This window comes from Carassius gibelio, chromosome B2, assembly GCF_023724105.1.
Source record: "Carassius gibelio isolate Cgi1373 ecotype wild population from Czech Republic chromosome B2, carGib1.2-hapl.c, whole genome shotgun sequence".
Lineage (NCBI taxonomy): Eukaryota > Metazoa > Chordata > Actinopteri > Cypriniformes > Cyprinidae > Carassius > Carassius gibelio.
The window spans coordinates 27,526,959-27,554,939 of NC_068397.1; the positions used below are offsets into that span (position 1 = coordinate 27,526,959).

Genomic DNA, 27,981 nt, shown 5'->3' on the forward strand with positions numbered 1-27,981 from the left:
TTTCTAAAAAATAGACTTTAATTCAAATTCACTTCAGCATGAAGGAACACCGTATAGTAACGAGTTCAAAAGTGACAGAACACAGCGCATTTCTTCACAATGAGGGCTAAAAGTTTTTTCCTCGACATTAAAGACTGAATGAAAAGTTGACCTCCATAGTACTGTAATAGTCATTTTAAAAACAGATCTTTGACCCTTCTATTGAAATCTCATTCTGCCCATATGTCCCAAATAAGGTGGTTTTTGTGCTAGGGATTTATGGTAGTTGTGGTCTTACAGCAGGTTTTCACAGGTTTAGGTAGGGACACTCAGTGAGATCAAGATCTCTTGTCTGTGTAGATTTAGTCTAGGGCTTATAAAAGAGGAGAAATTTAACACTGAGGTACTACATCGCAACAGACCTTCAGACAGCCAGTCTGAACAAGACAACAGCACCTAAACTCTTTAGCTTGAAATACTTTTCACATAAATGTACCTAATGCTACTACCGCACTGCATTCTCGACACACTCACTATCTGAGCGAACGAGCTGCAAGTGCTAAAGCAAAGTGATGCGACTATGATATCGTGGTTTGTGCCAATTATGTAGAGCACGTTCCATCTGTCCTAGTTTAATAAATAATACTGCAGCTCACAATCTACAAGTCCTCAGTGTTAAATTGTGAATTTGAAAGGATATCAGAAACATATCCGACAACACAACTATCAAACACCAGAAGAACTGTATTAAGAGCTTAAACGTCTAATCAAAAGAGAAAAAAGAAACAAACATATAAAATAGTTTTTTTTTTTAAGTCGTAAAGAAGAAATAAGTTAGTACGTGTACGTTTAATGGAAAAAACTGTCAGGGAAACTCTGAAAAGGAAATATTATTCCTTAATATTAAAATCTAACAGAAATGGTCATTGAACAGCTTTTAGAGTCTGGCTTTAGAGACAGTTTAGACTGTCTGGAAATAATTAATTCTCTCAGTCATTCATGTATTTACACATCTGTACATATACACACAAACACATTCACACAGACAAGTAACAGAACGAGTCTTCATGAAGGTCCGAGGCTGCGGCAGGAGCGTCTTTCGATGCTAAAATGTCCGCTTTGTCCAATCAGACGATGTCTGTATTCTTACAGGTGGGAACAGAGAGGTTCAGTTCAGGTGACAGAATCAGGAAAGCAATGTGTTTCTGAGTGTGTAGAGTCTTCACTGCTATTGGCCGGAGGTGCCGTGACATCATTGCTTTCTGTTTCTCCCATGTGCAGATCTGGTGAATCCTCCTCTGTCAGGGTTTCACTGACCTCTTCACATCCGACACACGCCTGCAGATAAACACTCTCATTAGTCTGCATAGAGTTTGAAAGCCATTTTACTTCATTAACGTGAAGTAGCCTCCTGTATTCTACAATTAAGAAAATGCTTGGTTTGACTTCATCTACCTGGTGGAATTGATAGTTAAATGTGGTAAAATGGATTACCTTATTTTTTAAATGTTAATTTAAAATTTAATTTAAAAAGTTTAATTTTTATTAGTTTTTGTTTTGAAAAAAATAAATGCTAAAAATTCAGATTACATTTAACCACCTTAATATTTTTTAAATGCACTTAACATTAAAAAAGGGACATATTTTGCATTTAGTTGTAATACTACTGGTTAATATGAATAAATAAATAATAATATAAAAAAATATATATGTATAAAATAGATTAATTTCATCCAAAATAAAAGTTTTTGTTTACATAATATATGTGTGCATAATGTGTATATTTATTATGTATATATAAATTCAAACACATGCATGCATATATTTTAGAAAAATATGTTATGTTTATATGTTCACAGTATTTATATATAATATAAAATATAAGAATACAAATTTAAATACAAGTAAATATTAAAAAAATATTTACTGTATGTGTATTTAATATATACATAATAAATATACACAGTACACATACATATATTATGTAAAGAAAAACTTTTATTTTGATGCGATTAATCACTCAACAGCACTAGTATAAAGTTAATAAAATGCAAACACATATATAATCAAATATTAACACTACTTTTTAAAAGTTTGTGGTCGGTACTTTTATTCAGCAAAGATGCATTAAATTGATCAAAAATATTTCTATTTATTTTCACCAAGCATATTAAAATTATTTCTGAAGGACCATGAGACACTGAAGACTGGAGAAACAATGCTGAAAATTCAGCTTTGCATCACAGGAATAAATGACATAAAAAAAAAATGTTGTAATTATATATCATAATATTAAGTTTTTTCTGTATTGTTTCCATGCATCAAAATAAGAACAGAGTTCATGAATTAAAAACTGACTTCAGTATATATATCAGTGTATACAGACCTTGACGTCGAAGGCTTTGGGCAGCCCGCCTCTTCTCATCCAGGGATGCACCTCCAGCAGCTCTCTCCTCTGCTCTTCTGTAAAACGTGGTTGACTTTTCTGCATCTGCCGCAGCTTCTCCCTGTCCTCCCTCAGAACTGTCTGGATGTCCCTGCAAAAGGGAAAAAGATTTTTGTATTTTAGCGTCAAGTCAGCATCCATGATTATTTTCATGGTGAAAACCATGTCAAAATACAATAAAAGATTAAAACCTATATATATATGCACTTGAACTGAATGTGGTTTGATTGGTTTGTTTATGACTTCAAAATTGAAAGCCTGATAAAACAAACACATACACACACTCAATCAGTGGATAAGTTCACTGAAAAACTTGTATATAGCGCCCCCATGCGCCTATCTTTAACCTTCTGTTTTTAAAAACTGGGTATACATTTTAACATTGGTTTTAATCCTGTTTGCATAAAAATAAGGACACTATGAAACACACTAAAGATTTACGTAAAAACAGAATATCTATCTATCTATTGCATATTAGGTTAAAAATTAGCTGCACAGACACAAGGCGTCATAATTTAGTGTAAAAACAACAAAAAACAACAATTGTCAGATTTATTGACAGTGAAGCAGTGAATTTACTTTCATTTGAAGTAAACACAGTCCTAAATTGTCACTTGTTTCATATTTTCATGTTTGATAAGTTGCAATAAAGGTTTTCTTTTTTTTATGACAAGTCATAGCAAAACAGCCTTTCCAAAACACATGTATGTTTTGAAATTTTGCATGCACAGTCTTGACCTTGAATGAAAAATATATTTACACATTTTCAAGAAGAATTTGTTTAACCAGTATTTCAAGCAGTTTGAAACGGATTGTGCGTCAGGCTGACAGGAAGGTAAAAGACTTGCTCTTCTAGACTGTATCATTCAGTGTCATTATTATGCCACAGATTGTTTCGCCATCTCAAACACAGTTCTACAGAAGAAGGGGAGGAAGGGGGGTGTTGGTTACTGGTAAGTGGGGTTCACTAGAAGTGGAGTGTGTTTTTGTGTGTGTGTGTGTGTGTGTGTGTCTATTTCTCCTCTCTCCGCCCACTCACCGAGATGGTAACTGGTATGACATCGTAACATCTTCATCCACGTTAGCCATGAGCAGCCACAGTGGGTCCTGCAGCGCATACTTGATCAGGGTCTCGCTCCCATCCAGCGCCCCAGAGCCTTGCCCCTTGGCCTTATGGGATTTCTGGGAAGAATCCACACTGGCGAAGTATTTACTGCTGTTGTTGCTTGTATTGCTGCTTCCTGAGGAAGAAATAAAAAAGAAAACAAAGAGTGACCCTTTTGAACAGCACAGGTTTATAATGGAAATTCTGTATTGGCGAAATCAAACAGAATATACAAATTTAGAGGAAGTGAGAAAAACATTTTTGGCACATGTTTGTTTTTGTGGGTTTAGAATATGAAGTTCTTCCTCTTTTGGGATTGGTTTTGTGTGATTGCATAAAACAATGTCAGTATGTATAAAAAAAGATCATATTTTTTATTGCATGTGTAGGACTGATCTGAATGCCCTTCTTAACGAGGCATTATCAACACAGACAGCCATTATAAAAAGGTTGGACAAAAAATATCAGATTTGTCCTCCCATGGTGAATGCAGCCTTATAGACCTTACAATGTTTGTTCACCACTGTTAATTTATTTCAGCTTTTGTTTATTATAACAAACTGGTAACCAAAAACAAAAAAATAAAACAGGATTATTTGATGAATAGAATGTTCTAGCATATTTCAGGGATAGAAATCCTTTGTAACATCCTAAATGTTTTTACTTCCACTCTTCATTAATTTAATGTGTCTTTGGTCAATAAAAATATTTCAAAAATCATTTTAAAAATATTTCAAAATCAAAAAAGATCATGTATATTAATCTTTAGTGCTTTAAATAAAAGGTTTTTAAGCATGTAAAGACTGTGTAGTACCAGCCCTGCTTGTCTACACTACAATCTGCACACTACAATGGACAGATCAGAAATAAACCGGACAGACCAAAGATGTATAAACTCCTAAACTCACCAGTTCTGCTGGCAGACGTTCTACAGCCGTTCGACCCAGAGCCCATGGAGCCTGATGTGGCAGAGCCAGTGCCGGAGCGTGAGTCCTCTGGGAGAATGTCCAGCAGGTCACTAGATGATGAGAACGCATCGCTATGCTGACCGTCGACAGGTGACCCTTCATCCTAAAAAACAACAAAAATACAGAACATAATAAAAATCATTCATTTATTTCGTTATAGTTTTATCTAAACAATGAATACAGATTTTCCAATACCAAAGCAATGCTAAGTAAAGCAGTTAAATCACTTTGAATCTAAACACATGTAAGCCCCATGGCAGCTATCCTGAAGAGACACATTCTCACATCTATAAACAGAATTACACAGTTGTTTAATTGCTCATTTCTATCCCCTGCATACTAGCTACATACTGTACGTTAAATACTACATTATCAAAACGTCCCAGAATATCCTCTAATACAAAGAATATAAACTTTTAAGCTGCATGGTTTGTAACATTATGAGAAAGTGGCAGTAGGATTTTTTTTTTTTTACATTTATTATTTATTTATTTATAAAATAGATAACATCATATCCTGTGAGGGAATGCTAAATAATTTTGCATGCTTAAAAAAAAAGCTGAGTTTTAAGCAGCCTGGTTTGTAGCATTATGGAATCGTGAACAAGATGGTATAACAATTTATTAATATTATCATCATCATCATCATTTATTCATTCATTTATTAAGAGTTTCTTATTACTTTACATTTTAAATACAGAAGCAAGCGTGACATCATATGTCGATGGAGGATCCTAAAATTGTTCTCATGCTTAAGGCCTAAGGTAAAGAATACAGACTTTTGAGAATCATGTTTAGTATGTAATTTGTCACATTCAATGTTATTTTATTTATTATAATGAAGAAAAAAAGTAAACACTGCCACCTGTTGGTCAAACCAAAATTTAGCAATTTAGTTTTTCAGTTTTGTTTGTGTGCTGTTTAAATACTTTCAGACAAAATTAAAGAATAATATGTTAAGAAAAGTAAGAAACGTATTGAAAAAACCCACAGTGGTTAAAAATGCACTGTAATAAGATTTCCAACCTGTGGAACATCCTTGTTAGGTTTAGGCTGCCTGGCTGTGCTTCCTGCTTTCTCCACACTACTGCTGCAGTTGGTCTGTAGTACAACAGATGGCGCCGTGCACTCCTGCCTCTCAGCAGAGCGTTGAGTCTCCTCTAACTGCAGCAGGTTGAGCTGCAAAGGTGAACTGCAGCGCGACTGGAACAAAGGCGGAGACGGCGGCCCGCCTCCACCCATGGACTGAGGGGTGGGGCTTCGTGAAGGCTCCTCCCTCAGCTCAGGATCCGGCGGTTTTGGGGGATCCACAGGACACGTGAACGGAAACGGCTGTGGCGGGAACTGAGTCTGTGGGGTAAAGGGGTTCTGTGGGCCGAACTGGGTCTGTATGGTGAATGTGGACTGTGGAGGGAATGGCGCCTGTGTGGCAAAACTAGGCTGAGGTTGAAAGGTAGGCTGTGTGGGGAACGGCTGCCGTGGAGTGCCGCCCATCTGTGGGAACACGTAGTTGGGCAGTACCAGTGCCACCATGGGCGTGACCAGAGGAGCCGAATACGGGGTCTGTATGGGCTGCATGGGGATGCGCGGATCCTGGCTGCACTGACTCTCCCCAAAGCCTGAAAGTGGAGCATCTACCCTAGGCTGCACGCCGCCAGCTCCCGGGTACATCTGGAGTGGATAAGCGGGCATCACAGCCGGATAGGCGATGGGGAACGTGGATTGGGATGTTTCTGAGGGAGACCAGGAGGTCTGGTTGAGTCCCTGCAGCTGAGGTCTGGGTGGAGGTCTACGGCCTGAAGGAGTGCTGTCAGAAGACTCGTTTGCCTTGATCCGCTTGGACTTGGTCTTCTTGCTGCGACCCCGGCGGGTCCCGGGGGTCTCCTGTGGGCCGCCACCACCCTGCTTACAGGAACGAGCAGTGGGAACAGCTGCAGAGAAAGACAGGAAACAATTATCAACTTAAGTCATGTAAAACTACTTTGATGCAATTTTCTGTGAACCGAACCGCTCAAAGACACTGAAAACACTGGACCGTGAGCTGCTCACGTGTAAAAGAACTCAGTGCTGTCTAGCTTTTGACTAAAATCCTTCCTTACCCTCAGTTGCGACTTGTCCTTTCTGTCTCTCCAGATAGAGGGAGCAGTCGGCTTTGAAAGCGTGACAGCCTCGCAGGTCTCTAAAGCGGCTGAGGAACGCCTGCTCTTCTTTCTGTGTGTGCGCGGCCAGAACCTGCTTGGTCAGGCCCAGTTTCTTGTAAGCCTCTCGCTCTTGATTGTGCGGTGAGACTGCAGCCAGAGGAACAGTGAGACTCTGACCTTCAGTGCCTTCAGCGCTGGGGACATCCTCGATGATCTCTGCAAAGAACAACACGAGACGATTAATTACAATGAGCAAAGTATTTTCCCAAAACTCAGGTGACACGGCCAGCACTTGTTTACGGGCTGCATCCAGGCCTTCTCATGTTTATCTCATGCATGTTGGGATGGGAATCAGGGGAAAATGCTAGAAAGATGCATACATTCCTCAAGCCTTGCCAGGGTGATTTGCACCTTTATTTTACTCATCAACCCCATCAAATGGCTTCGCAATCAATTTTTTGTCCCTATGTCATGGGAAGAATTTACTAACTTTGAAGTTTGGAAGAGTACTCTCGATTTGGAGTGATGTGTCTTGTTGAGGATACGACTAAAACAAAAAAGTTTTTTTTTTTTTTACCAAGGAAATGACAAAACACATACAGCTCTAATACAGATAAGATAGATATGTATCCAAAACCTAGTGAGCTGCATAGGTAGCATTTTATTATTTCTCCATATTGGATGATGCATATCAACTAATATTGGATATAATAGTGTTAAATGTAAACTTTTTGTAAAAAAAAAAAATATATATATATTAAAACAAATATCCATTTTTTGGGGGGGACAAAAGAGTACAGATTTGTCATATCATTTATAACATTAAAATAACAGCTTATCTCTGTATCAACAAATTTATTAATTTATTTATATCATTATTTAAAATATTGTTTATTAATTTTTTTATTTTATTATAAATGCAAAGACTAGAAACAATAATATTATTTAGTATCTTTATTATATTATTATTATTATGTTTAGCATTAATTTATATATGTATAAATAAATATTATATAATAAAACTATTATTTATTAATTATACATTTTATCATACCAAATTAATTAGAAACTTTTAACATTATTATTTTACATCAATTATATAATATAAGCATGAAAACTATTACAAAAAAAAAAATAACAAATTTTTTATAAAAGATAACTAATTAATATAACTTTTTCAATATCAGCTAGTACAGATACTTTTATATCTTACCAAGAAAATTGTTCAAATGCAATTAAATGGACAGTTTTGCCTAACTGTGCTATATGCTAATGGAAACTAAAATGATTTCCTATGTAGGCAGCAGACATCACGACAGCTCACTAGGTTTTGTAACAAAAACATTATTTATAAGAACAGATAGACAGGAAAGAAGACAGACAGACAGACAGATATACAGAAGAAATCAATTTACCTTTTTTGTCTCCTACATGTACAATGGTGCTGCTGTAGCTGCACTGGCTGGTGATGGACATCACACTTTCAGGTTTACTGGGCAGCGCGAGTGGAGTTAGAGATGGACTCACTACACCAGAGCCTGGAGGCTTCTTAGACACATCTAATGATGAGAGACCTGGTTGGTTCTTTAGATGGCTCGCCTCTGAACACAGAGAAAATGCAGAACAAACAGGGTTCAGAACTGACGCATTTACAGGGATTAATAATCAATATGGCCTGATAAGCACATATAGCATTATATATTCATTTTATATTTGTTTTCATGTAAATCTGTTTTAATGCTTTTTCAGTTTCGGTTTCTGAACACAGCAAAACTGCAAATTCTGCCGATTTATACATGTTTTAACATGTGACTTTCCCAGTACCTTCAGACACTTGCATGGAGCTCTCAACACCTCTCTGCTTGTCTTCGTCTGAGTTTGAGGATGTTGTGTTTGAGGAGGACTGGCACTTTCTCTTCACTGTAATGGGCACGTTACAGCTCTCCAAATACCTGAGGGAGAGAGAAAGACGTCAATGGAAACAAGGTTTACACATGACTAACCAGGCTGAATGTAACCTAAAAGCTCATCTAATCTGCTTTGTTTTGTATTTATTACATTGTTTTCTACCATTATGTCCCTATAATCATTTGATTATTGTGGTCTAGTGGATTAGTGTAAAACACACAAAGTCCTATTTCCAAATCCTATTTGCATATAAAATATTAGTAAATAATTGTAAACTTTATGAGGGATTTAAAAAATAAAAACCTTAATAGTCAAATGCATTACAACTAAGCAGGATGCAATTTTGTGTACATTTCCATTGATTTAGGCTTGAGGCCGAACATGTAGAACGATTATCCTGCTGAGGACAAGTGCTAATGAGTCTTCACCTCCTGCGAAACCTGATGTTCTCTCACGAAAACAAGTTCATTCTCCTTCATAGCACGCTTAATTCAGTTTCTCATACTCCCTTTGCATCACAGGATCAATAAGTGCATTACATTTGGTTAAGTGAGTCGAGACGGTCTCCGTTCATGCACCATCAGTTTTCACTGTGATGTGACTTTGTGTCTTTGTACCTGATTACGCTGTCCAGGCAACTAATCTGTTGATAGGAGTAGACGGTCTGGTCTTTGAAGGCCAGCTCCTCTTGCACTGCAGCATGCTGCTCGTCAGGAGACCCTCTCCAGTTCACAGGATCTTTGAGTCGAACCGATGGACTTTTCTGTAGTGACTCTGCAGAGAAAAAAAAAGGCCTTCAGAAGGGCTGCAGCATTATTCAAATTAAAATTGAAATTGTCTAGTGGCCTAGTGTGATTATTACCAGCTAGAATTTAATTAAACTAATTTATATCAAAATATATTATATATACAAAATCATAATTACCAAAATATACTGAGATTGTAATATGGGAAAAAAAAATCGGAGATCATTGTAATATACCGATTTGATGACTAACATTTCTTCTTATTAATTTATTATGTTTAAAACAAAGCTGCGTGATATTTTTGTGGAAACTCTGATACTTTTTTTTTGATGAAAAATTTTGATGAATAGAAATGTCATTTTTATTTAAACAATTTAAATAAACAATACAGAAAAATCGCTATTATATTATATTCATATTATTAACATGCTGCATTTGCGAATGGATGTTTGTCACTAATTTTTGGGTCAACTGAAATTTTGATTCTTTTACAGCAGAGGAAGAGTTATTCAATGAGATTTGATGCATTTTTGCTATTTTATAAGCAATAAACAAACGTTTCTATATCACAGTTCAAATCACAATTGCAATATTTGTTCATAAAGTCACTCTATGCATTATGGAGCCCTAGTCTTCAGACACAGATTTGAGTAGCACACAGAAGCACAGACTCTGATGACAGATGGTAGAGGATATTGGTACATACTAGTAGGGCTCTTCTTCTGCTCCTGGCTTTTCTGCATGTGAACTCCTTTGCATATCTCCTGAAAGCTCCTCTGAGAAAACACACACACATAAAGGACAAATAAATTCCCCACAGCCTCTTTAAAATGTCATTGTCAATGCATGAATAAAATAAATAAACGAGACCGTGAAGCATTAACAAACAAACAAATAAAAAACCCACTGAACTAGAACTGATCATGTGACTCACTGGTTTGGCTATCCTGGCATCCTCTTCCTCTTGTCGGAGACGTGTTCCGTTGCCGTTACTCTCACTAGACGACGCCACACTCAGCAGGTGATCATTACTGCCCAGACTCCCATAGCCGCTTGAACCGTTGTTGTGCACAGGCTACAACACACAAAAACACTGATTTGACCATTTCTATCACCCCAAAGGATGAAATACAAAACACAGAGAGATTTTAAAACACCAGGTATCACAAACTTGCCAATTTTGTAAATGGTTACTGAGAAAAAACTGGGCATTAGACACTAAACTACTGTCTGTCTGTTACACAGTCTGTTCCATGAATCTCTGACATCATATGGTGGGATGTTAATGCCCTTCTCATGTAAATTCAGTTCTATTAATCTGGTTCTTTCCCCTGGGAATGAGTTACCGCACCTGCAGCAGGAGTCTGTGAATTTGCTCCGTTATCTCTTGGATGTCTGAGTCTATGGATTTTCCCTCAGCTGCGGCTGGAGCTGCAAACACATCTTCATTCACTGGACCCCTGGTAGAGTGGACATAATTACAGTTACACTACCATTCTACATTTTTTTTAATGGTTGAAAAATAATTTTTTTTTCCTGAAAGAAGCATCACATGTTCACCAAGGCTGCATGTAATTGATACAGTAATATTTTGAAATATTATTACAATTTGAAATCATTTTCTATTTGAATTTAATTTAACATTTATTTTATTCTATAAAATAGCATCATTACTCCAGCCTTCAGTGTCACGTGACCCTTCAGAAATCTTATTAATATGCTTATTTGCTGCACAAGAAACATTTCTTATTATTATCAAAAGTTGTGCTGCTCACTTTTAATCAATATAAGGCACTCTTGCCGAATAAAAGTTAATAATAAAAACTTCAGTTATTATCAAGCAGATATATTCTCTTATTCATCTTATGCACTCACATGCGAACTTTGTGTCTGCCGATGACGAAGGAAACTTTACGGCTCCAGGGATTGACAAAGCTGGACCAGCTGGTGTCTATGGTGATGTATTCTCCATTACGAGCGCAGAAGCGGATTGAGTGATCAAACGGCTGGCCAGCATACTGTAGGACTGATAGGATGAAAAAAAAAAAATGATCCATCCCAATTTGTCCCAAAACAACTGACATATAGTCTTCTCTGATTAAGGTAGGAAAAAATACCTTTGCACAAAAAAAGTTAAACACCACCGCTAATGAACTAAATATAGAGAACAAAGACTAAACGGAGTGACTCACTCTTCCTGTGGATGCCGAGCATGACTGGCCGATCGCTGGGATGCAGGTGAAGCAGGACAGGTGTGCCGATCAAATCCTGTGGCAGGTATCCTAGTAATGGAACGGCCCTGCAGGAAAAACATCACATAACAGTTTGGATTAGGACTCACAACTGTTTAGGACAGATGGAAAAAAGCAGGTGTGGAGGTACAGCTGTTGTGTGAAACACCCAGGGCTTAAGTTACCAGCGAATCATTATCATGTTCGTCAACAGTGAAGTATTAGCACTCTCACCTCTCATCCACATCCTGAAACACACAGCTGGGAGTGTGTGTTGTTGTGAAGATTCGTTTGTCTGTGGGGATCCTTGGAGCTGAGGAAGAAAGACAATAAAGGTTTTGACAATATTTTACATGAAAAAGTAAATTTCCGTATGTACTTAGGAAGCTACTTAGAAAGAGTAACTTAAATGATTTTTAGTAGTTAAAATATTAAAATTGGAATACTTTTAGAAAAGTATTTATATTTATGACAAGTTACAAACAAAACATATAAAGCTGTTCTTATTTGATTGTACACAACAATTCAAAACTTTTTTTGTTTGCTTGTTTTGCTAGAAACTAATACTCTTATTCAGAATCAGAATCAGAATCAGAATGAGCTTTATTGCCAGGTATGTTTACACATACGAGGAATTTGTTTTCGTGACAGAAGCTCCGCAGTACAACAGAATGACAGCGACAGAACATAAAACACATAATAAAAGAATAAAAAAAATACAAATAAGTAGATAATCAAAAGTAACAGAAAAGACATTTGAAATATTTCAAATAAATGCTGCTCTGGATCTGCATCACAAAAATATGATGTAGTACAACTGTTGTCAACACTGATGATAATATGAAATGTTTCTTGATCAGCAGATTTTCATATTAGAATGATTTCTGTAGGATCGTGTGAAACTGGAGTAATGATCAGCTTTGCATCATAGGAATAAATTACATTTGATTACAAAACAGAAATCAGTTATTTTACATTTTAAATCACAATATTACTGCTTTTACTGTATTTTCGATCAAATAAATGCAGCCTTGGTCAACTAAGTTTAAATGGTACTGTATAAAATATTAACTTATCTAAATAACTGATTGAAAAACATATATTTAGCACCAAGAAAGATGCATTTCTTGAAACATTACTAAGTGACAGCTATGCAACTATATATATACAATTACTGAAAAAAAAAGCATTCAAAATGGAGAAGATTTTGTAAAAGAACTGACCTTCGTAGCCAGAGTGCACTCTCTCGGCCAGCAGGAGGCAGCAGAACTGATCTTCAGAGTGCTCCATATCCTGAACCTTCATCAAATAAGGAGTCATTCTGAAGGGGTAGTACTGAAGATCTCCCTCACACTCTTTACCACCGCTGGAGAACAGGACAGGACACATTCAACAAAAATATCTGGTAATAAACATTGGATCTGTTAAATGTAAGCAGCATACCACAATCTAGTGAGATTTATAAAACAGCAAGGTTTTTAAACAAATGCTTACAAAGGCACATTTCATGTCTACAAAACTAATTTAAAGCATTTAAATATAAACCTTTAAATTAAGTGTTCTTGTAAGAATCTGGCTGCAAATTGCTGACACCTGGAATTCATCTCTGAATGAAACTTTTCTGTTTAATTACCTAGCTGTCCTTCATCAGCAATATCTGTTTAGAGCAATGGGATGCTTAGGTTTATAGGCAGACCGACAATAACACACTAATGTGGGAAATACAGACACAACTATCATAATAATTATTATTATTTTCTGCTGTACCCAACAACATGGAGAAATCCATTAGTGTTGAAATAAAATCATTTTTCCCATAGCATTTTGAGCAGTGTTGAACAGATTCTTAAACATCTCTGATTGGCCATTGTGCGATGATCACAGTAGCCAATCACAGACTGTAGTTGAGATAAATGAACATAATGGTCTATCAGAGGGGTGTATATCTCAGCTCAACACTGCTCAAAATCCTGTTTACTGAGTGCATGCTTTCCAAAGTAATGTCAAATGAATTAGTAATCAAATGTCCCTATTTATAGTGAGAAAAGTTCACCAGAATTAATTTCCCCAGGATGATTAAAAACATAGGAAATCTATGAATTAAATCATGGTGAACATAGTCTACAGGTTACTTCCAACCTTCCACACACACAAACACACTCACACACACTCACCTAATGCGACAGAAGAAGGATTTCTCTTGCATGCAGTCTGATGGTGACGACTCTTTAAGGAGGAAAAACAAGAGTGATGAGTTCAGTAGTATCTTGTCTTTCAGAGGTGACTAAATCTGCTGTCAACTCAAGCTAATACTGGTTCAAGAACAACAAAGACGCCTCAATAATTAGCACTGGCTTTTAATGCTGCTTGTATGTCTCTGTTTTAACTCATCTAGGCCTATAGATATTACAACTGATCATGTGTGTCGTACCTGCACCAGTGCACATGCTCCAGGACGGCAGCCTGTATGGTGTGGTGAAGCTATAAAACACGCTAACATCCTGCGGTGTGAGAAACTCCACAAACTTAGCATTCTTGAACACGTCCCGTTTGCAATTCAGAATGGAAGCTGCCTGGTCTGAAATATAGACGATCTTCCCAGTGATAAGTGACACGGCCACTGCAAAGATATCCTGGAAAACAAAGATCCCAATATCAATGATCAGAAAAAAAAAAGACAAACTAAAATATGCAATTATTCAAGCGTTTCTACAAAGTAACCTAATATAAATATTGCAACTGGTCTCAGCAAATAAACTGGAATAAATAAATGTACATTCATAAAATAAATAAATATAAAATAAATTAATTAATTAAGTAGAAATATAAGAAATTAAAAATAAGTAAATAATAAAAAATAATATATATATATATATATACACACTTACATTGTTCTTGAGGGTGTATTCGGATGTGATGCTGTCTATCTCCTCTATGGTATATGAAGAAACGTCAAACCCTGATGGCTGACTATCATTAATCATAAGCAGCTGGTAGTATTCTTCATTTGCTGAAATAAAAAACATAAAAGAAAAACACGTTTAGCCAATTCAGTTAAGAATTCAGGTGTCTGTAGTATAGATTAAGTATGTGCTATATGCCTATAAATAAAGAACAATACATATTAAGTCCATTTCACAATAATTGATTATTATTAATTGAGATGTGCATTGTAAAATCTAAAAATCTCCAAATGTGCAGACATAAAATTGATCAGCTTATTATTGCTTGCATTTCTTTCATGTTGCCAATGGATTTGTTTGGTCTTAAAGTTGGTCTTTATGCCCCTAGGCATTATTTGCATGGCATGCAAGCAAAATGAAACTCATAAAAGATACTGACAATTTAGCAGACAGCAGGACTTTGTCCCTGTGACCAGGCATGATTTATGTAACCACATACTGAACTTCATAATGTACTGCTCACCTTCCACCTGTCTGACGCAGCGCAGGGCATATTTCAGAGTGCTGAGTGTCGTCGACTTGCTGCCCTTGTTTCGCTTTTCCGGCGGCAAATGAAGCCTCAGCTCTTTTAAAGTTTTAAGCAACTCTTTCTGCGTCTTCGCCTTGGCAGATTCTTCGCTACTGCAGGTGCCCAAAACACATGCACAAATATGTTAGCAATAAATCCAATTCTAAACAAATCATTCTCCTCTAATGTTACTGTAAATATAACTGATGTGCAATGCACAGTACACATCAACTTTGATTGAAATTGTGTTAGAAAGTTATTTTGTAAATATTTTGTAAATAAGTATTTGTGCTAAATATAATATGTGGCTAAAAAATTACTTTTGATGGGTCCAGGATGACAAAATCTAACGCTTAATAAAATATAATAATAATAATAATAATACACATATTATAATGTAATATAAAAATGTAATAAAAATTAAATATAATATTATACAAATAAAAATTTAAAATAAAATAAAACTAAATTATTTAAAAATAATTAAAATAAAACTAAATTAACATTTATAATTTGTTTTTAATAATAAAATAAAATAAAATAAAATAAAATATGTGTGTTGGTGTTTAACCTGCAGCCGCTGGTAGATGGGTTGTCCTGCTCTGAACTGGCACTCAGAAGGCTGAAGGCGTTGCTGCTGGGTGGTGAAGGACTATGAGAGTTGCGGCTGTAAAAAGAGTGAACACACATGAAGAGGGCATAAAACAAGTCATAAACTACAGACAATCCTTTATGAACAGTAATCTCTGCAGATGTCATTTTATCAGCCATGTCTACCCTTTATTGCTTTACTATAGTGATTAAATGAAGTAAAGCGAATAAAGTGGCCCAAACCAACAGAGAATCAAACAGAATATATCTGCATTAATCTCAAATTGTTTGACATCAGGTTTTACTCAGAAACACAGCGTATCCATGCAACAAACATGACGACATTATCGACAAATGATTCATTCAGTGTACCAGCTGAAGCCAGTCAGGACAGGCTATTGCAAGGGAAACAGAGCAGTAGCTTCAGCTCAGAACCTCATTCTCAATGCCATTTTCAATCAGTGTGGACAATCAAACAGAAAATATGTGCTCCTGTTCCACATGGAGGTCACTTGGACGTTGCCCTCAATCTCAGTTATATAATCCTCACCTGTCCACCATCCTCACTTTCCCTCAAAACCCCATGCCATGTGCCATTCCCAGCCAGGCCACCATTAGCACAGCTAAGAATGGCTTGCATTGCAGGATTCTAGTACAGTAGCTAACTGAGGCGGACCAAGGTGGATTAAACCACTCAACTTAGCGCGCTGATACTATAACAAGTCCAACGTCCAGTTGCAGGTGACACGCTGAGGGACATAAATACACCAGGACTGATTATAAATAGCCCCCTAAGTAGCTTTGAATAGAAACAGGCTTCACATGTTGCACTTCTTAGCTATAGGTGAGCTAATTGTATAAAGCACATCTGTGTAAGTCTAGCAGGGCAATGTGTCTCGATGCTATTGATACAGTCAGTCACTTCAGGAGGTTAATGAGATTGGACAATTTGGAAGATTATTTGTACAACTGCACATGCAGAGAAGTGTGGCCTTATAACATGCTGACTTCAAGTCTGATAGATTAGATCCATTTAGCCTCACCCAAGCACTGCTTGCCACAAGAAAGGCATGAATCACTGAGTGATTAGTGTAGGGACACATTTAATGACGCAAAGACACTCCTAGACTGGTTCAGATCCCATTTAAAGGGAAAGAATATGAGAATGTGATTGGGAGGTACTTTGCTCCAGCACTGTGGTCGCAGTCTAACCATTTAAATTCAAGAACAATCAATATATTCTTCTTTTTGATAAAGTCAAAGACTGACTGCTATAGCTAAATAAGAGAAAGAAAGACTGAGGGAAGGCAGAACATTTAAACTTTTCCAGAGCTCTCGCTGGACCGCACCCGTCCTGTACACAAGAACAAACAGTACGTTGTCATGGTGCAAATGTCTGGGAAATAGTTTCACTGACGCACAGATGGAGCTGGGCACTACAGCTGTCTAGACTTTCCACTCAATTTTTAGGATGGCTATTACTATACTAAATGTCTAGTATTGTCTAGTAATGTCTACTATACTAAAACCATGCTAAAAATTTGCCAAAACTTGACAGGAAAAATGCTTCGAACGAAGATGTTCAGATGATTAGATCCATAAACAGACTTGATAGCCAGCTTTGGTAGTGCCAGACTTATAGAGCAGTCTATAAAAGTTTCTAGATTTCTAGGTCAATTGAATTAATCTTCTATTGATATTATTACTACCATTTCTTCAAGTCATATCCTGCCAGATAACATGGTGTTAAGATTTCAATCAAAATGTATAATATGGTATTTATTTGTAATATCTTCTTCTTATTATTTTCATATTATAACTGAATGAGCTCTATATAAAACAGCATTCATATTTGGCCATCATGTCATAATGATTCTGCACACTGTCCTAAGAGACCTTTCAACATTCTGACGCACTATGCTGCCTGAAAGAACAAGTAAATTCTGGAATTTTGGCTTAAGGGGAGAGAAAAAAAACGAAGAGTTAAGTCAGTCTGAAACTTTTATCCAAAAAGTAATTAAATACAGATGCTGTAATGCCATGTGAAACACACTGGAAATTTCGACAACAACAGCCTCTTCTCTACATTTAAATACAGCTCGAGTACAAATGTTTTTAAATATTAGTTAATGGATTTAAATTAATGCGGTCAACCTCACAATATATTCTGTAGACAACACACACACACACACACAGAGAAAACTATAATGAGATAAAATTATTAGCCCCTTCTAGCATCTGGAATGTCAGCTATGGCAACCACGACCGTCATGTTTCTATTTTTAAATCTCTTGAGAGTCTTCCCAAGGAAGCATCCCATTACATGGAAGACCGGAGATGGAGAGGAAAGCTGCAATTGTTGCCGACAGGCTTTGAATAGAGCAGCAATCAATGCACTTGGCCTAACATCTGGTGCAACAGGTGACAGAATCCCAATCAAACATTCATTTTCTAAAGCATATGTTATTCTTTTCTTTTAAATGGGCAATTTCTGCACAATATGCCTCATGTTTAGTTGGGGGACTAATTCTGTCTATTAACTACCTATTAATTAGGAGGTTTTCATCAATTAACTCCTTATTTGTTTCTTAGTTAGTAAGGTAGCTGTTAAGTTTATGTATGGGCTGGGATTAAGTTATCTAAAATATGGTCATGCAGAATACGGCATTAATATGTGCTTTAAAAGTATGAATAAACAGCTAATATGCTAGTAATATCCATGCCATGAAATAACTATATAATAGTGAGCATTGGTCCCAAACTAAAGTGTTGGTTCTCCCATTTACTCACTGCATGCTTTAAATTCAAAGTTTCTTAGCAACATTACTTCAATAAATTGTTAATTATTGTCCAAAATATAAAGCTGAAAGTGCACATACTGCAGATGACACTGCCACATGGAGGTCATGTTTGACCAATCATAGTCACTTGTGGGTTGTTGATTTTTAACTGTAATTTTAGAGATTGCATATTTGCAATGCGTGCATCTCTGAAAATAAGTGCAGAAAGTCTGTAGATCCGGTTTAGGTCTTGGAACTGACGAACTTGAATACACACAAAAAATTCATCAAATGTCACTGCATGTCTTTGTCACAGAATAGTTTCCTGTTGCCTTACAATAACCTCAAAAACAAATGAGGTGAGAACAGAGGCTAATGACGTCAGAGTTACTCAGGAGACAGAAAAACAGACTGATGTGGATGAAAAGCTATTCAAATTCAAGTGTCTTCATGCATAGGGTTGTTAAATGACTAAGTCAATATTGCCAAACAAACAAACCGTAACCATAGAGATTAATCTAGAAATTGTGCAATCCAAATTCTGCTTGCCATGTACAACAAATAAATATTTAACAGTGTTATAGGATATTAAATATACAAATATTGCATGTAGTCATTGCACAATTAGTTTGAAGTTATTATATAGTAGCTGCATTCAAATAATAAAAAAATAATTAACATAATGCTTTATATAGTTAGGAATAGTAGTAAGCAATAGTAAGCATGTCAAACAGCAAGATACGCTAACTTTATCTATCCATCAGTCTAGAGATGTGTTTATGCTGAAATGTACTATTATACTAAATTGTTTGCATTTATGGAGTTGGCTTGTCCGTTTTATGCTTCACGCTTAACAGTAACAAAGTAACAGTGAGCATTGATGCTGGCTTTTGCTGTACATTGTGGGATTTTTCAGGAAGCAAAATTTCCAGTGCACTGGAAAGATTTCACAATTGACACAGCCTTTAAAATGACCGACTTCCTGATCAGTGCCCTGAATACTAAGTTAATTAAGATGCACCCAGGGCCTTTGAGGCGTGCATATATAATATCATAAATATAAAAGTATTATTGCCAACAAAACTTGGGCCACTTTGTGTGTGTCAACTGTTTGTAAAACCAGTCGACAGCAAATGCAATAAACTACCCACTGAAATTATAATCTAGTGTCTACATACTTATTGGGGCAACTGCAAGTCACAGACAAACAGACTATAACTAAATTACCTTTTGTTACTTCCCGATGACTCTAATAGTGCCGAGTCCTTGCTTCGGCTGTTGGAACTCCCAGAAGACTCGTTGCCATGAGAATCATTTCCGTGGGAATCATTACCATGGGACTCATTGCCATGGGACTCGGTCCCACTCCCACTGGACCCGCTGCTCTTCATGTCCACATCCTCATGGAGGGAATGTGCCATCTTCCGGCTGTTGTGGGGCGAAGCAGGAGGGTCTTGGCTGCTGTCGCTACCTTCAGATGCCAGGCAAAGTTCGGCCCCCTTCACGAAACTACTCATGCGATGCAGCGTCGACATTGAACTGCATCCGGCTGCTTCATTCTGCCCCTCCAGGGAGGAGAACAGGTACGGTTTGGATCCTGAGTCCTCAGACATTGGAAATGGTTTGAAGAAGTGAAGCAAGACAGAAGATTACCCCATCTTCATGGTGGGGCACACAGAGGGAATGTAGACGACACTTGGATTTCTAGAGGAATAAACACAGACAGAAAATGAGTCAACCTTCTGAAATTTTCCATCTCAAAAATCAGAAGCCCTTGTCTTTTGACAAGTGGAAGGTACCGACAGGTACATCAAAAGAGACCAGGGCAAGATGGGACAAAGCTAATCTGGATGCGGTCACTGCACAGGAGATAAAATCACCTCTTCAGTTGCACGCTCTTTACTCTCAATCAAAAGTAGCACATCGAAAGTTGAAAAAGTCAAACTCATATCAAAGTGATGCATGCACAGCAGTGTTTGATCCACAATCTATATACAGGCCAGCATCTGTCTGGTCCCAGAGAGCCTAAACTGAGTGTTCAAAGGTGGGCATCTCTGGTGTCCCCTCGTTGTGTCTGTACAGTGTCCTTTAGCTGAACAGATGTGGCATTTCGGCTTGCAAAAACTGCCTCGTTCAAAGCATAATCCCAGCAAGTGCACATAAAAGATGCTAGACAGCTGTCTGGACCAACAACAGGCCCTGACTGGTTTTCTGCCCTGACTCTCTTCATGTTACCATTAAAATGCCAGGGGAAAAAATAAACTCTTATCCCTTTGCTCTGAAGAAATAAATAGTTGTCTGTCCAGAGCCAAGTTTCCTGGTCAGGAACTGAGATGGGCCATATTAAGGAAGGACACCTTCAGGTTATTGACTTGTGACTTACCACTCTTTTACTCAACAGGATTGTTCAGGATTGAAGAGAGAGTATGTTAATGGATTACCTGTCTGGATTACCAAAATTTGCCAGCACAGGAATAAATGTTATTTTTATATTATAATAGAAATCTGTTATTTTAAATTGCAATTGTTTTACTGTATTTTTGACCAAATAAATGTAGCCTAGAGACTTCTTAAAAAAAATGCCAATTTTATATATATATAAAATCAATGTCAATGCACAGTTTTGAATAATACACTGAATTATAAATTTTTTAATGCATCATTTTGACGTTGCTGGCCAAGTGTAGACATCTGCCCTTTAATATCAACTTATCTTGTCCTCTTGAATCGTTTGAGACACGTTTCTTTGTTGACTCACGTGTAAATGAAGCAGTCCTGCCCACTGTAAAAAAGTTCATGCAAAAATCATAGCCTTTATATAATCACACACTACTACATCCATAAAGCCAGCCCTACCTGGCTAGTACGTCAATGGTTTAATTACTTGCTGCCCTACCCAACTCACACCTTTTTGAATTATTAGCATCAATGAGACATAAATATGTCTGGCTGAGTGCCAACTGTAACCCAGTAACCTACAGGGTGATGATGACACGCCGCCGCTAACCTTTGAATTTCCAGTTAGATAGTAACTCACTGCTCAGGCACCGTGACACTGTTAATATAGACACAAAGTGAAATAAACAGACAGTATCAGTTATTAAGCCATATATCTGACGCAAGTCACATAAGCTTATGCAAACCCCAGCACGTGAAAATGTGGCTGTCAGCATTTCAATTTGACTCTTTAACTATAACCTTGTTACCTAGTGAAAATGATTCCTTTTGTCCTTCTTAAATAAATCAGGTGATCTAGAGAGGTGACCTTCAAATGACACATTATCAGCCATTAATGTGAACTTTATTTAAACCCTAAGGGCGTCTTCCTGTGATACACTCTACCTGGGGGGCGTGAAGCAGAACACTGCATTTTAATATGATTACAGCTGACACAACTATATTGATATCTCTTTCAAATACAATCATAGGTACTATTGGGAACAGCACATTGGCTAATACATGATCTGCAGTGATTGATAACAACTTAATGGAAGGAACCATTTGAAACTATTTTGAAGCACATGAAAAAAGGTAACATTGTACTACACCACACTGTTTCACAATTAGGTGTATCGCTACGCTATATTGTCTTATTAGTATACGTATAAGTTTGAAAACATGGAAAAAAAAGTGTCAATTGTTGAATTGTGTGAATTTTCAATTACATTCCATTTACATTTGAACTGATGCATTGTTAAAAGACACGCAATTCAAATCAATCGATCCACCAGTATTCAAAATCCTTCCTTTAAAAGCCAAATTCATGTACATCACTGGCCTCTTGAGCAAACTTTCCCTGCTAAAAATATCATGTCCAAGTCCACTGCCAGCACTATTAAACAAGCCTATAGTCACAATCTGACTGCCAATTCAGCAGTTTTTTTTTTCAGATCACTGACCTCAAAGACCAACAACTGCTACTCTATAGTAGATTGACTGAATTCGGTTGTGTTCATCTATAACACATGAAACACAGAAGTCAAGAAAGATAAATGGGACAAGAACAGCTTTCCATAAGTCCAATAACTTAACTATACAGTTTAATCATATAGGTATGCAGCAAAATAAAGTATTGCAAAGCATATCTGATCTTCAGTAGTTTCATTACTTTCTAAAAAGACTTGAAATGCATACATTTAATATTTCTCTCTGTAACAAAAACAATATTGCAATGTTAACCAAGTAAAGATCATACACACACACACACACAAAAAATCCCTAAGCCTAATTATATAAAACATGTACCACATAACCACCTTGCAGCGAGTTTTATAACTCAGTATCAAGTTAGAGACATTTATGTAATTGAATGTGTAGCAATATCACATGGACTACATGTTTTATGTAAGAAGGACTTATATAAATTTACAGACAGATAGCAGGTAGTTCATATTCTTCAAATTACATTTCAACACAATTAGAACTAGTTATGTGATTATTTAAATACTATACATTTTTCGTGCTGCAAATACTTCTCAGACAAGAACACTTTATTTTGAATCAAATTGAACCTCAGACATCAGAACAGGACGCACTTCAGCACCTGCATTTGGCAACAAAACCAATAGTATATATAATTTAATGTATATGAATATATCAATTGTAAACAAGCAATTCAGCAGGGCTAAGAAGACTAAACTAGATTTAAGGTCCTGGTTAAAGTAAGGTAAAAACACACTGTAAACTGCACACCAATGTGATTTTTTAAATTAACTTCAACTGACAGATTAAAACAATTAACACACAATGAGCCTTTAATGGTGGTCTCAGTTCTAGTTGGAAAATGACTCAACTCTCTCAATGAAGCGTTACATTTGATATTAGCCATTGAGTTTACCGGTCCTGAAAAAGATTAGAGACAGCGATTGATGTCTGTGTTCCGTGATGTCATGGCACGAATCCTGTGCCACCAGGTCATGGCTTAGAAATACACCATTTAAGAGTAGCATGTGACAGGAAAACTGTTCTTAGGCTGTAGCTGTACTACACAATCTGCTGACACACATTTGTGCTTTTTAAACATGTCGAGATTTGATAATATTTACAGATTCATGAACTTATACACAGCCTAGTTTTGTATACTTTAATTTTGATTATCTGTAGAGCTCTCCACTTCTTTATAAATGGGCTGAGGAGCGAAAATTAAACTAGTCAAGTCTCAAGAGACCGTTTTCACTGCATGGTCCTTAAGGAAAGTTTAGCACTTTCACATGTTTTAAAGTATTACCAATTTAAAAATTCAAGTAATTTTAAACTGTTTAAGTGCAAGAAGAAATGTCTATTTGTAAACCAGTGCACAAGTACCAAATTGAATTATTTAATTTCGTGTGAACATACAAATAATAGTTAGTATTACTTTTTACAGTAATAACAAGTATTATTTTTGTTGTGCTGTGTTGCACCTATTTATTAAAATCTCACATGTGCAAAAACATGAGGTCACATGTGCCAAAACAACAAAAATGTACAATTTGTTGTTTTTAATATTAACATACTGATCCTTGTATAGGGAAGTTTTATTTATTAACTGTATTCTGACCTATTTCAGTCAGTGAAAACTTTCATGTGCATGCTCTAAAGTTTACTTTGAAAAACAATTAGCTAGCATAAAACTACCTTCCCATGGCTTAATCAAATTTTGACAAGCCAGTGTGACTCAAGAGAACTGATGTAATGATGTAGCTGCTTGAGTGTCGCTTAGCCTTACATAATACTAAAGTCTTTGTGGTAGTCATATTCCAAAGTGTCCTTGTAAACAGCTGTTTGGTAATAATGCAGGGAGTGGGCAGCTAGCTAACCAAATCTTTCCAAGAAGACACGTGTGATTGGGGTTACACAAGGGCAGGTGTTGGGACCTCCAGATTAGATTGTGTAAGTGTTTCATCCTTCTGCTAAACCTAAATTCAGCATGTTTTGTTAATTCTATGAATTACCACAATGCACAGCGGAGTACTGGAGATCTTTCGAGCCCTTGGTTCTAAGGGAAACACCTTTAAAAGGTTGATTCAGACAGGTAAGTGAACTAGTGTTTCTGGGATCTCCAAATCAAGATGCCTGCAGAGTGAACAAAGGCCACACGTTTATCCTGGTACCAACTTTAAAACAAAACGCAACGAGCATATCCAGCGCCAACTGGTTCCAGCCAGACCTTTCTCTCTCATTCTCTCCACCCAGAAAAATAATGCACTATCAATCAATTACTTATCTACACTCCAACTCCTCCTTTATGTGCACAGATGGGCACCACAGAAGGTGAAAGTGGCAGGGCCAGTTTAGTAGCTGGAAAACCCCTCAAGGGAAATCACAACTGTGTTATCTCAAAGCTCATACGTAGAGATTTCACTTGCTTTGCGTGGGTGAAACCCATTTCAGGAAGATGAGGCTTTTCTCAAGTTACAGAATGATCAAATCAAAGGCATACAGAGAATGATATATGACATATGTGCAATGTATGAGGTCAATGCCTGTATATGATATTCTGTATTGCAATAAAACTAAGTTTGCATGCCAAATACTTGTAATAGTTGAAAGTTTGCCATAACTAAAACAGCACTCAACTGCAATGAAAACCACTTACAGATTTACAATTGTGCACATAACCTTAAAGTGCACTCAATAATTTCGCAACCAACATTCACTCCTAACTACTAATTTATTCCATGATTAAAACTGTCTGATAGGTGGTTAAAAAGATAAAATAAGCAGTATTCAGGTGACGACCTGCTCCATGCAGAATAAAATGACTTTTTAGGCTACAATATGATAGCATTCTTCATATAATGTGAATGTACACAATTGAAAACATAATTTAAAAAAATGCAATCACAAAAACTTGCAAAAACTGTAGTTAAAAACAATCACTTCTTCAGCATAATTTAATTTCATGACTGCCCTGTTTCTCATCTGCTGAACCACTCAACAGACTAAAGTTTAAACTTGGAAAGATAATATCAACGAAAGCTTTGGCTTGATGCACTGTGCGTGTGGCATTCTGCCAACAATAGTCTGTAAGTGCATAAAAATGCACCCGAGGACAGTTTTCGTGCGTCATCACATCCTACCCTCCTACTGCCTCTGCCGCAGCAGCCAATCACATTTCAACTTCAACTATGACCCGTTTGGCCCTCCAGCATGTATTTAAAACAGCTTTAGTTGAAGAAAGGCATTGTTTCCATTCAAACAGATAACGCAACCATATTTTATTTCAGTTGTTATAGAATCAGTTTCAGGTGATATCCTTAATAGTAGATGCTAAAATGAGAATCTATATCTTATCTAGTATTAGAAACGGAGATTATTTGTGTGCCCAGTTACACTTAGGAGCAAATGATGGTCAGTTCCTGATTACATCAGGGTTGCATGCTAAGCATTATTCCAGCATCTCTATGTATAAAAATAGATTAACTAACGATTTTGGTCTCTAGTTTCTCATTTGGATCAAGCTGTGCAACATTCACTGTCTTGGTCAAGAAAATAGATTAAATACAAGACAAACAAGAAATTTGACATTCTACCTTCTGATTCAATTGAAAAAACTGCAGCATCTGCCAAATTTAAGTAGATAACATCTTAAAGACTATAAACAGTTATTACTTTTTATTCAACCTGTACACTTTAAATGGAACAAATCACAACATATGCAAATAAAAAATTGGCAGAATGTATGCAAATTAGCTTATACCACACAAAACATTTTGGAAAATGATTGCAAAAAACGTATGGGTCAGCCTTGAGAAAAAGACCAGGGAGACAAATATGATGAGAAAGAAAGACCTCAGCTGCCTGTTGTTGCTGTATGTCAATGCTGTATGTCAACGCACATGCAAGTTTGTGATCAATACATTAGAGGCAGATAAAGGTATATGGAGCACCTCTTGTAGGAGTAGGTCAGTTTTAATAGCCTGCAAACACCCCCCTTCCCACCTCTGCATTTCTGACTTCAAGCTCAACTACTCAGCATATGCTGCAACATAGCTGGACAACTGCCAACTTCAGGCTATATTTACCCTTTTAAAATCAATTTAAAAGCAAAGAAAAGCCAGAAATAACAATTCAGCCATCCACCTGTTGTTCCAAGTCCATATGGCATTTCTGCTTTTGTGGAATGCAAAAGGACAGTTAAGCAGATGGATATTTTCAGTCACCATTCACTTTCATTGTATGGCAAGTGAAGTGAAAAGTGAATGGTGACTAAGACATTCTGTCGTCCCCCTAACATTTCCTAAAGAAATAAATATAGGTTTCCTTTATTCTTAGTTAAAATGATCACATAGTAGAACATTCTATACATTAACACAAGCTAAAAATGCAATGAGTGCTTCATTCACTGTCGTATGCAAATGTTTGACTATGCATAAGAGGCATGTGTTACAGAAAGACATTATCTAACATACATGACTCTACTCGTGACAGTTATATATGCAGCCTGTAATGACCTACAACGACCACATCCAGACCTATACAGTAGAGGCTGAGATTCATTCATTTTTGAGAGGGAAGTGTGTGGCAAGCTATTTAAACCTTTATCATTTGATTTACAGACTCTACTATTTTGTTATTAGTAGTTTTGTTTATTAATAATACATTAAAATTAAATTTTAACTATTAAATGGTACTGTCACTTATACATTAGAAACTACTACCTATTATTTACATAACCATACAGATATTATAGTAACTTAAATATTTACTGGCATATATTCCAGTCATCCTATAACAAACTGAACAACAACAACAACAACACTTATATATTGAACCACAGAATCTTCTCCAGTTGTTCCTAAGAACATTTTTAAATAAGTGTCTAACTGAATCCATACTTATTAGTTTTCACTGTGCAAGTAATGAATAGCTGTAACTGAAAAAGCTATTAGTATTAGCTATTTTATTACTAGACATGTAAAAATAAGTACAAGTAACGAAAAAAATCAGTAGTTAGTTTTAAGAAATAAATGTTAAAATGGCTTGCCATGACAATGAGGCTAGTAGGCTGTCTCATAACTAGGAGTTCTTGCCTCATACCTTTTCCAAAATACATTGCAGTCTAAGTAAATATAGTGCATTTACATTTTACAAGTTATATGGTTGTTTCTGGTTGAGGTGGTTGAAGGAGGACAAAACTGTAGTGATATATAGGGCTTTGCTCTGGAGCACTGACCGGAGATGACCTAATCGCTGACACAGTTATACAACACCTAAGTTTAATACATATAAAATATCAGTCTTTGACACATAAATGACCGAATCGATGTGTTTAACTTATGTGACCGTGCATCTATATAAACATAACTTTGTGTTTACGACACAAACTTGTTTATTAACACTGCTCACATTGCAGTCAATGGAAAGTGTTATACAACAACTAAACCACCGGTTCTTTAAAACACGAATGTATCCTACCTGACAACTTAAACAGTCTTCCTTTTCGTACAGGATGGACGTCTCAAAGCAGTTCTCCGTCCTGTCCGGCCAAAAATTCCGGCTAAAAAAGATTTATTCCTGAAATTCCAGTCAAGCATCAGAGCCAGTTTGACACACTTCAGCGCTAAACGGTCTCTCGCACCGCTGCCCTGGATCTCCAGAGCTCGCAGCATGACCTGAATTCAAACTCCTCCCA

General features: G+C 36.6%; 1 protein-coding gene across 2 annotated transcripts; it reads right to left on the reverse strand.

Moving 5' to 3' along the window:
- LOC127950842 (period circadian protein homolog 2-like) lies at positions 1–27,977 on the reverse strand. 2 transcript variants are annotated; one of them, XM_052548172.1, is made up of 24 exons: positions 27,765–27,948; positions 19,593–20,069; positions 15,566–15,661; positions 14,950–15,107; positions 14,412–14,533; positions 13,955–14,156; positions 13,698–13,749; positions 12,747–12,889; positions 11,758–11,836; positions 11,485–11,591; positions 11,168–11,318; positions 10,644–10,752; positions 10,227–10,367; positions 9,999–10,068; positions 9,164–9,320; positions 8,463–8,590; positions 8,054–8,239; positions 7,129–7,185; positions 6,597–6,854; positions 5,524–6,428; positions 4,439–4,601; positions 3,465–3,666; positions 2,366–2,516; positions 1–1,317 (listed from the first exon to the last, which is right to left on the reverse strand). In XM_052548172.1, exons 2-24 carry the CDS (start codon positions 19,976–19,978, stop codon positions 1,153–1,155), a joined length of 4,188 nt encoding a protein of 1,395 aa, XP_052404132.1. In that variant the 5' UTR covers positions 19,979–20,069; positions 27,765–27,948; the 3' UTR covers positions 1–1,152. The 2 variants fall into 2 exon arrangements, with proteins under 2 accessions (XP_052404132.1, XP_052404133.1); XM_052548173.1 differs by lacking the exon at positions 7,129–7,185 and having other exon boundaries at positions 27,765–27,977.
- Between the last annotated feature and the right edge of the window lie 4 nt (positions 27,978–27,981).

What these genes read in the sequence shown, in the direction of transcription:
- LOC127950842 (XM_052548172.1), bottom strand. Translation starts at nt 19,978, where the DNA reads ATGTCTGAGGACTCAGGATCCAAACCGTACCTGTTCTCCTCCCTGGAG. An exon ending in TCCTTCTTCTGTCGCATTAG is followed by an intron (nt 12,890 to 13,697) that starts GTGAGTGTGTGT and finishes CCTGTTCTCCAG; the next exon opens with CGGTGGTAAAGAGTGTGAGG. An exon ending in GGCAGACACAAAGTTCGCAT is followed by an intron (nt 10,753 to 11,167) that starts GTGAGTGCATAA and finishes CCACTCTACCAG; the next exon opens with GGGTCCAGTGAATGAAGATG.